At 45.0% G+C, this 10335-nt stretch overlaps 1 protein-coding gene across 1 annotated transcript; it reads left to right on the top strand.

Moving 5' to 3' along the window:
• Positions 1 to 1078: 1078 nt before the first annotated feature.
• On the top strand, positions 1079 to 9458 carry LOC310837290 (vomeronasal type-2 receptor 26-like). The gene is made up of 5 exons (XM_083723607.1): positions 1079 to 1520; positions 1993 to 2781; positions 6851 to 7078; positions 7441 to 7567; positions 8137 to 9458. The coding sequence occupies exons 1-5, from the start codon at positions 1113 to 1115 to the stop codon at positions 9048 to 9050; spliced, it is 2466 nt and encodes an 821-aa protein (XP_083579733.1). The 5' UTR covers positions 1079 to 1112; the 3' UTR covers positions 9051 to 9458.
• Positions 9459 to 10335: the final 877 nt, after the last annotated feature.

The raw sequence follows: 10335 nt of genomic DNA, 5'->3' as shown, positions 1-10335 counted from the left end.
TTGCTAACTTGCAAAGCTGCATGTAAACAATAGATTCCAACATCCCCAGCCACTCTAGGTGGCTTCCAGCAAAATATTAAAATACAATAATTCATCAAATATTAAAAGCTTCCCTTCCTTCAGATGTCTTCTAAAATTTAGGTAGTTGTTTATTTCCTTGACATCTGATGGGAGGGTATTCCACAGGGTGGGCGCCACCACCGAGAAGGCCCTCTGCCTGGTTCCCTGTAACTTCACTTCTCGCAGTGAGGGATCCTCCAGAAGGCCCTCGGAGCTGGACCTCAGTGTCCGGGCTGGACGATGGGGGTGGAGACACTCCTTCAGGTATGCTGGGCCAAGGCCATTTAGGGCTTTAAAGATCAGCATCAACACTTTGAATTTTGCCCAGAAACGTACTGGGAGCCAATGTAGGTCTTATGTGTTATGTGGTCTCTGCGGCCGCTCCCAGTCACCAGTCTAGCTGCCACATTCTGGATTAGTTGTAGTTGCCAGGTCACCTTCAAAGGTAGCTCCATGTAGAGTGCATTGCAGTAGTCCAAGTGGGAGATAACTAGAGCATGCACTACTCTGGCAAGACAGTCTGCAGGCAGGTAGGGTCTCAACCTGTGTACCAGATCAGAATTGACCTGCGCCTCCATGAGTAACTGTGAGTCCAGAATGACTCCCAGGCTGCACATCTGGTCCTTCAGGGGCACCGTTATCCTGTTCAGGACCAGGGAGTCCTCCATACCAGCCCACCTCCTGTCCCTCCAAAACAGGATTGTCAGGATTCAACCTCAACCCATTAGCCACCATTCATCCTCCAGCCGCCTCCAGATACTCACACAGGAAATTTACCCCCTTCACTGGTTCTGACTTAAAAGAGAGGTAGAGCTGTGTATCATCCGCACATTGGTGAACACTCAGCCCAACCCTCCTGATGATCTACATATTCTTCTTCATGCTCAGGCTATGGACTAAAACATTAAGTTTGCTGGAGAGCCAGGCTGCTGGTGACCTAGTTGCTGGAGTTTATTGGCCAGTGATGTTACTATGGATGAATGCAGATGTATCATTTTGACATCAGTGTATGATGTCACAATGTCACATCAGTGTATGATGTCACAGACAGAATGAGCTTCAAACCCCAGCAAAGTGAGAGACAGTTAACAGTCAGAGCCAGGCTGAATGCTGTGGGTATTCATCTAGCTGGATGGTCGTTAAACGTGGGACACAAATTTTGTTGCAGGTTATCAAATGTGCAGTTCAGGCAGCTCCTGCCCTTCATATTTGCCACTCAGAGAGTCAGCAGGGATCCTGGGCTCCTGCTCAACGTCACTCTGGGCTACAACATCTACGAAAACTACTTTGATGCAAGGACGACTTATGATGCTACAATAGACCTTCTCTCTACTGGGCAAGCAAACATCCCAAACTACTGCTGCGGAAGGCGGAATAACCTCTTGGCTGTCCTCGAAGGGGCTGACTCTGAAATCTCTGGCCAGATTTCAAATATGTTGAGCATCTACAAAACCCCACAGGTAGGAAATGGGAAGTGTGGCTGGTACACTGATACCTTGGTTCCTGAACGGCTTAGTTGACAAACAAATCAGCTCCCAAACACAGCAAAACCGGAAGTAAGTGTTCCGGTTTGAGAACGTTTTTCGGAAGCCGTACTTCCATTTTGGCTGCTGCCATTGTTTCTGGGGCCAATCATCCAATCAGAAGCCACACCTTGGTTTGCAAACGTTTTGGAAGTCGAATGGACTTCCAGAACGGATTGAGCAGATTATGTACTGACATCCTGTATTTCTTTGTATTGCTAAGGTTGCTTTTTTAAAAAGTATAACCACATGTGAAGTAGATCTTAATGCATAGTCTAGGATTTTGATTGCAAAATCACACACACACACAATAAATGACAACAGCCATTTCAATAGCTGGTTGTGATATTTTAGGTTTGCACACACCTCGGCTTTATCCTGAGATTCAAAACCTTCCTTTTCTCCACAGGTCAGTTACGATTTTGTTTCTCCTGCTCTGAAAGACAAATCTCAGCTCCCTTTTGTCTACAGGATGGTCCCAAGTGCTGAGACCAAATACTTGGGCATTGCCAAACTTCTGCAGCATTTTGGGTGGAGCTGGGTTGGCCTCGTCGTTCCAGAAAATGACAACGGAGAGAGGCTCATGAGGACTTTGACAGAAGTGCTGGTGAGGGAAGGGATCTGCGTGGCCTTCTCAGAAAAAATCCCAGCACTCGTTTTGTACAGAAATATTTCCCCCATGATTGCTTTCCTCGTGCAAAGGCAAGTCAACGTCGCCATTTTCTCTGGGGACTCTCAATCTGTTTTCGGTTTAGCTTACGTCATATTCCGGGCTGTGAGGAGCAAGCAGCCCACAGCAGGTAAAGTTTGGGTCATGACGGCTTTGGAGGACATCAACCTGAGTGCTCTTTACCGCATGTTTGATATGCAAAACATCCACACTTCATTGGCCTTCCTAATGCAGTTCAAAAAGGGGACGAGGTATGAAAACGTCAAACCGCGGTTCGATAAGAAAGGATTTCGTTGCTTTCATTTGAAGCATGCGTTGACGGCGAGAGGTCAAATGAGATGTGTCGAGAAGAAGGAGAGCATTTATCAGGAGGTTGATGGAGACAGCTTGACCCTGGACAGCTACATGATTTACAGTTTGGTCCGGGCTCTGGTGCTTGCCTTAAGGGCTACATTTGCATCCAGATCCCGGCAGATGGTGAGGGGAGGTAGAAGTGACTTGGTCTTCCAAAGGGTACAGCCATGGCAGGTATTCTTTTCTCCTTCACTGCTAATATTATTGCCAGTTCATTTAATACCTTGAGTCTATGAGAGCCAGTGTGGTGCAGTGGTGAAGAGCGGTAGTCTCATAATCTGGGGAACCGGGTTCGCGTCTCCGCTCGTCCACATGCAGCTGCTGGGTGACCTTGGGCTAGTCACATTTCTCTGAAGTCTCTCAGCCCCACACACCTCACAGAGTGTTTGTTGTGGGGGAGGAAGGGAAAGGAAAATGTCAGCCGCTTTGAGACTCCTTCGGGTAGTGATAAAGCGGGATGTCAAATCCAAACTACTACTCGTCCTCTTCCTCCTCTTCCTCCTCCTCCTCCACTTCTTCTTCTTCCATTTGTGTTTATCACAAGTTAAGTTGTCTGCCTTTCTTTAGCAACATTTAGCAGCTATATAGGGTTTTCTATAGGGTTTTCAATGTTTAATGTTTTATGTTTTTGTATATGCTGGAAACTGCGCAGAGTGGCTGGGACAACTCAGACAGATGGGCAGGGTGCAAATAATAAAAACGTTGTTGTTATTGTCAGTTTGCATTTCTTTGTGCAGAAAGTATTGATCTGGTGTGTAGTGATCTTTCCTATTCTAATTCATTCAAGAGGTTTCTGGAAGCTTCTGGAAGCTTCTCTGTATGAAAGAAGCTTCGTGATTGTTTGGGTTCTACCTTCAGAGAATCTGAGTATAGCTGGCTTGAACTGGTTTTCTTATCTCTTCCAATTAAGGTCATGTTGACTATAAATATGGGCCAGAAGGAGCCTGGGTATAATAATAATAATAATAATAATAATAATAATAATAATAATAATAATTTATTTATACCCCACCCATCTGGCTGGGCCTCCCCAGCCACTCTGGGTGGCTTTCAACAGAATATTAAAATACAATAACCTGTTAAACATTAAAAGCTTCCCTAAACAGAAAGCTTTCCCTTTCTGTCTCTCTTCCTCCTGGTGTGATGTTCTGTACATTGTACCCTTCGTGTTAAGGTTTAGTCTTGTTATAAGTTTATAAGTTTTTGTAAGTGCTGCAACCGGATTTTTATGGACTGTGCCAGTCCTGAATGTACTGGATTTGTGACCATTATGCTCATTTGCCTTCAGTAGCAAGTAAAAGCTCTGCTGAATTAAGTACAATTGCCTCTGGTCTATTTTTGGGGGAGTTCTGCTACGTGTTTAAGTTTTTTTTTCTTTCCCAGAAGAGGAAGGGCAACAGTTGTTGTTGTTGCTCATGAAAACCTCATGAAAATTCTTCAGCAATTTAGTGTGAATTCCTTCTAATCAACACATTTTTTTGGTATGCGGTTTTGATTAATGTACACATATTTGGAAGCAAGTGCTCCTAAAACAACATGCTGTATGCTATTTTCATGGATATGACACATTTCCCCCTAATATACAAATGTTCGTGAATGTTGTTTGGTTGGAAGAACCGCATTGCGAAATTGGGCTTAGTGTAGATTTGGAAGGCTGGCTCTGCTCCGGTTCTCTTATTGTTTTGGAACGTGCAAATTTGATAAATTCAGCTTTGATCACAAAGTGAGTGTCCAAAGTTCGTCCAATGAGCATCATTTCCTCCTTTGTTGTTGTTATTTAGTCGTTTAGTCATATCTGACTCTTCGTGACCCCATGGACCAGAGCATGCCAGGCACTCCTGTCTTCCACTGCCTCCCGCAGTTTGGTCAAACTCATCATGCTGGTAGTTTCGAGAACACTATCCAACCATCTCGTCCTCTGTCGTCCCCTTCTCCTTGTGCCCTCCATCTTTCCCAACATCAGGGTCTTTTCCAGGGAGTCTTCTCTTCTCATGAGGTGGCCAAAGTCTTGGAGCCTCAGCTTCAGGATCTGTCCGTCCAGTGAGCACTCAGGGCTGATTTCCTTCAGAATGGAGAGGTTTGATCTTCTTGCAGTCCATGGGACTCTCAAGAGTCTCCTCCAGCACCAGAATTCAAAAGCATCAATCCTTCGGCAATCAGCCTTCTTTATGGTCCAGCTCTCACTTCCATACATCACTACTGGGAAAACCATAAAGGTAAAGGTAAAGGTACCCCTGCCCATACGGGCCAGTCTTGACAGATTCTAGGGTTGTGCGCTCATCTCGCTCAAGAGGCCGGGAGCCAGCACTGTCCGAAGACACTTCCGGGTCACATGGTCAGCGTGACGAAGTTGCTCTGGCGAGCCAGCACCAGCACAGCACACAGAGACGCCATTTACCTTCCCGCTATAAAGCAGTACCTATTTATCTACTTGCACTTAAGGGTGCTTTCGAACTGCTAGGTGGGCAGGAGCTGGGACCGAACGACGGGAGCTAACCCCACCGTGGGGATTCGAACCGCTGACCATACGATAAGCAAGTCCTAGGCACGGAGGTTTTATCCACAGCGCCACCCGCGTCCCCTGGGAAAACCATAGCTTTTACTAGATGGACCTTTGTTGGCAAAGTGATGTCTCTACTTTTTAAGATGCTGTCTAGGTTTGTCATTGCTTTTCTCCCAAGAAGCAGGTGTCTTTTAATTTCGTGGCTGCTGTCATTTCCTCCTTAGCTGTGGTCATTGGACCTCATAGGGCAGGAGGCAGGGGGGGGTAAATTACAGGCATAGTCAAATGAATGTTTCATCCTCATCCTCTTCCTTGATGAGTTCTACGAATGCAACATCCCAAAGAGGAGGAAGCTGACAGGCAATGCCAGCCATTGGAATGGTTAAAAGTAAGGAGGTGGGCAGGGAGCCTGGCCGAAGCTTGGTGGGCTGGAGCCCCATTTGCCCTAACTTACCAGCCTCCATTGCTGTCTGCGGCACTGCGTTCCAAAGCCTACCCCTTGGATGCTTGGCTGGACCAAAGAGTTCTCGCCAGTACACTCTGCCCTTCTCTGTGTGATGGCAAGGGCCATGGCCACACTGGGAGAGTCAGGACAGACAAAAGAAAGCACTCCTTCATGCAACAAATAGTTAGAATCATAGAATCATAGAGTTGGAAGAGGCCAAGCAGGAAACAGTTAATCTATGGAACTCACTCCCACAGAAGGCAGTGATGGCCACCAATTGGAATGGCTTCAAAAGAAAAACAGACAAGTCCACAGAGAAGCCTATCAATGGCTACTAAGCCACGATGACCCTGTTCTGCTCCTAAATACCTGCTGCGGAGAGCATTGCAGGTGCGTTCCGGTCCTGTTTGTGAGGAGAATCAGAGCTTACAGGGTTAAACTGTTATGTACTGAAGTTCTCACCCTGGGCCAGCAGGGGGATACTGTAGATAGTTATGCAAATAAGGGATCGAAAGTGACGTTCAGTGATTGGATAGTTTTAGAAAGTTGTTACAGTAACGTTGTACTGGAGCTCTATATAAGCAGGCTGACTGAACCCTTCAGTTCAGTTCTGTCCTGGCTTGTGAATAAACAAGAGCTGTTTGAAGAATCGCTGTGTTGTCTGATATGTTCGCCACAAATTAACATAAACAGCTCAGAGTAAGCGTCCTGCCCACTGGGGAGTGGTTTCCCTCATCTGGGAATCTGTTCTTTGTGTTCAGTCTCCTTTCGGTTTTGACTGAGACGGGAGACAAGATGCCGTCTCTGGAGTTTCTGATTTATTGCTTCTGTACATAATAAAGCTTCTTAGATTAGTGAAGAAGCTGTGTACAGACTCTCTTTTCCTGCATGCTCAAACACAAAGCACATGGTGTGCCTACACTCTGCTACGGTCCAGAGAAGCTGAGCAGTGGCAGTGGACCGCATTACTTCACACTGTTTGTGGGTTTCCGACAGGCTTGGTTTGGCCAATGGGAGAACAGGATGCTGGGCTGTTCATATTCTAGGACAGTGTTTCCCAAACTTGGGTCTCCAGCTGTTGTTGGACTACAACACCCACCATCCCTAGCTAGCAGGACCAGTGGTTATGGATGATGGGCATTGTAGTCCAAAAGCTGCTGGAGACCCAAGTTTGGGGAACGCTGCTCCAGAACATGCTTGCTTATCTATGCTCAGAAATTTTGGAGGTCCAACAAGGCAGGTTTGCAATATCCGACTTCCATTTCTAAATGCTGCTGTTTTCTTTGCCATAATAGCTTCACCCTTTCCTGAGAAACTTCCACTTTGACAATACTTCCGTAGACGGGCTGCACTTGGATGAGAACGGACACCTGGCAGCTGCCTTCGATGTTGTGAACGTGTTAGTGCTCCCCAATAAATCAATTGAGAAAGTGAAGGTTGGGAGTGCAGAGAGGCACAGCCCCTCAACAATAACGTTTGCTATAGATCCAGATGCCATTGTGTGGCCTGGGTGGTGCAACCAGGTGAGACCTACTTAATTTTCTTTCTTTTTTTACTAGAAACTCAAAGCCAACAAGTGAAGGGGACAATGACAGACACAATAGTGTCCCTATTTCCCAGGGACAGTCCTGGATTTACAGAAGCCATCCCAGTTTCTGATTTGTTTTAAATTTTAAAAATTTTAAATTTTAAATTTTAAATTCTAAATTTTAAATTTTAAATTTTAAATTTTAAATATTTTAAATTTTAAATATTTTAAATTTTAAATATTTTAAATTTTAAATATTTTAAATTTTAAATTTTAAATTGCCCAAGTTCTATTGTTATAAGATAAAAACTTTTCTCTGTTCACTTTCTCCACCCACTTCCTTCCTTTTATGAACAGACCCCGCCTCATTCAAGGTGCAGCGAAAGCTGTCGCCAGGGATACACCAAGGTAATTCATGAAGGCCAACCCTTTTGCTGCTACAGTTGCTCACGGTGCATGAAAAGGACAATCTCTGCTCTGGAAGGTAAGAGGGCAGACCTTGGAGCAGGCAAAGAAAAGGAATTTATATGTCAGTGCCAGTGTTCCTTAGAAACAGTTTCTACCCCAATGCGATTTTGGTTTTAAACACATTGTAAGGAGTCTGTACGGGAGTATATTGTATTTAATAATGGGGTATCAGAGTTTTTAGGGGCTAACCAGGCTGGGATAGCTGGGATAGCTGGCTTGTTGGTTTTTGAATGTCTTATGCAGATTTTTCAATTTCGTTGTTCTGTATGGGACAATGACAATAAAGATTATTGTATCGTATCGTATGTGCAAACTGATGGGGTCGGGATGCCTCCTTCTGCCTGTTGAAGTGAGGTTGGATGGCTATCTGCCAGAGGTTCTTTAGCTGTGGTTCCTGCATTGCATTCCAACTCTACAGTTATATGAATCTATTATTCTAACTCCTACTGGACACTAAATGGCTTATCACATCTTCTCACTCCTTCTCCTGTTGCATATAGGACTTCTTAACATAATAGAATGTAATACAGAACAGAGATAATAGTGATATATGAATGATGCTGAACTCACTGCTTTTCTTTCCAGATGCAGACCACTGCACCAAATGTCCAGAAGATCAGCATCCAAACAAAGATCAAGATCAATGTGTCCCTAAGATTATCACCTTCCTGTCCTATGAAGAGTCTTTGGGAACCCTCCTGACCTCCTTCACTCTGTTCTTGTCCTTAACCACAGGGATTGTGTTAGGAATCTTCAATAAATTCCTAGACACTCCCATAGTCAAAGCAAACAACAGGGACCTCTCCTACATCCTTCTTGTCTCCCTCCTGTTTTCCTTTTTGTCCTCCTTCCTGTTCATTGGGCGGCCAAGGAAGATGACCTGCCTTCTCCGACAATCTGCCTTCAGTGTCATCTTCTCAGTTGCCGTCTCTTCCGTGTTGGCCAAAACCATCACAGTGGTCTTGGCTTTCCTGGCCACAAAGCCAGGGAACAGGGTGAGGAGATGGCTGGGGAAGAGTTTGGCCAACTCCATTGTCATTTCCTGTTCCACTGTCCAACTTCTCATCTGCACCATCTGGCTTGGAATGTTTCCACCATTCCCAGATTCTGACATGCACTCCCAGCCTGGAGAGATCACCCTGCAGTGCAACGAAGGGTCTGTTGCCATGTTTTACATTGCCCTTGGCTACATGGGCTTCCTGGCTGCCATCAGCTTCACAGTAGCTTTTTTTGCCAGGAATCTGCCTGGGGCCTTCAATGAGGCCAAGCTGATCACCTTCAGCATGCTGGTCTTCTGCAGTGTTTGGGTGTCCTTTGTGCCCACCTACCTGAGCACCAAGGGGAAATACATGGTGGCTGTGCAGATCTTCTCTATCTTGGCTTCCAGTGCTGGGCTCCTGGGCTGCATCTTCATTCCCAAATGCTACATTATTGTATTCAGACCTGAACTGAATACAAAAGAACATCTAATGATGCAAACATCTGACAATAGGAACTAGAAATGGAGACCAGTTCTGTCCCCACTGATATCTAGACTAGAACCATAGCTTCTGATAAGGCCAAATCTTTATCTAGGATGGTTCCAAGACGTTATTCCTTTTGTGAAATTAACAAGGCTTTGGTGTAGGGTCTCCTCTGCAGTGGCTCCAGTGTTAGGGAATTTCTTCTGCAAGGAGGTCCACTAGAACTCAATGTTCCAGTGACTCTATTAAAACCTGCCTCACTCACACTGAAGCTTCTTCCACACTCCGTGCATTTATATGGTTTCTCCCCTGTGTGGATTCTGCAATGACTATTTAATTCTGATGTGTCTAAATGTGTGTTTTTTAAAATATTTTTATTAAGAATTTAAACAAAACATACTATCTTCAAACATATCATCCTTGATTTCCCCCCACTTCCCCCTCCCCCCCCATAAAATGACCCACCTTCCCCTCCCCCCCAACTTCCCTCAGCTCCAGTCTCTGATTTCTCTACAAATGCATGTTACAGAATTGTATGAATCCTTAATTTATCTGACTGGTTATTGTCAACAAAAAGTTTGTGAGTGCTTATTCAAAACCTGCCAAGGAGTCCGATTCACTTTGTTGTTTCTTTAAGTACTTTGTAAAAGGTTCCCATTCATCTTTAAAGTCACAGTTGTCCTTGTCCCGTACTTTATGTGTCAATTTTGCCAATTCTGCGTAGTCCTTCAGTTTCTCTTTAGTCGGGGTTGTGTCTGAGTGTTTTAATATACACTGGACTCATTTTTGTTCTGTTTCTGTCATCCGCACCCTGAGAAGTAGAGGATTTCTTCTGCCCATTCTTTGACTGTTTCCTCTCATGCCTGTCTGGTTTTCTTTGATTTCCTGCTTTCTTCTTGCCTGTTTCTGACGACATCATCAGATGCTTCATATAATCCACATTGTTCTTCCCATCATCTCCTGGAGAGGGTGGACCAGGAGAAGAAAATCTATAATGCTCAGGTCCTGCTTGTGGGTTTCCTAGAGACGTCTGGTTGGCCACTGTGAGATCAGGATGCTGGACTATAAGGGCCATGGGCCTGATCCACCAGGACTCTTCTTATGTTCTATCCTCTGCTCCATCTGAAGCTACATACATACATACACACACACAAACCGCATGCGCCCTTCAGCAGCAACCTCCTTTATGAGTTTGCTGCTAAACCGGCTGCTCAACCCTAATGGTGTTTGACTTTGTCCAGCTGGAAAACTAAAATGCATCAGAGAACCTAAAACACCAAAAATAAATGGTTGGATTCGCCCCACATCCCACCCCAGAAAT

The sequence above is a fragment of the Podarcis gaigeae genome (genome assembly GCF_964106915.1).
Source record: "Podarcis gaigeae genome assembly, chromosome: 2".
Taxonomy (NCBI): domain Eukaryota; kingdom Metazoa; phylum Chordata; class Lepidosauria; order Squamata; family Lacertidae; genus Podarcis; species Podarcis gaigeae.
This window is presented reverse-complemented; position numbering and strand designations above follow the sequence as displayed.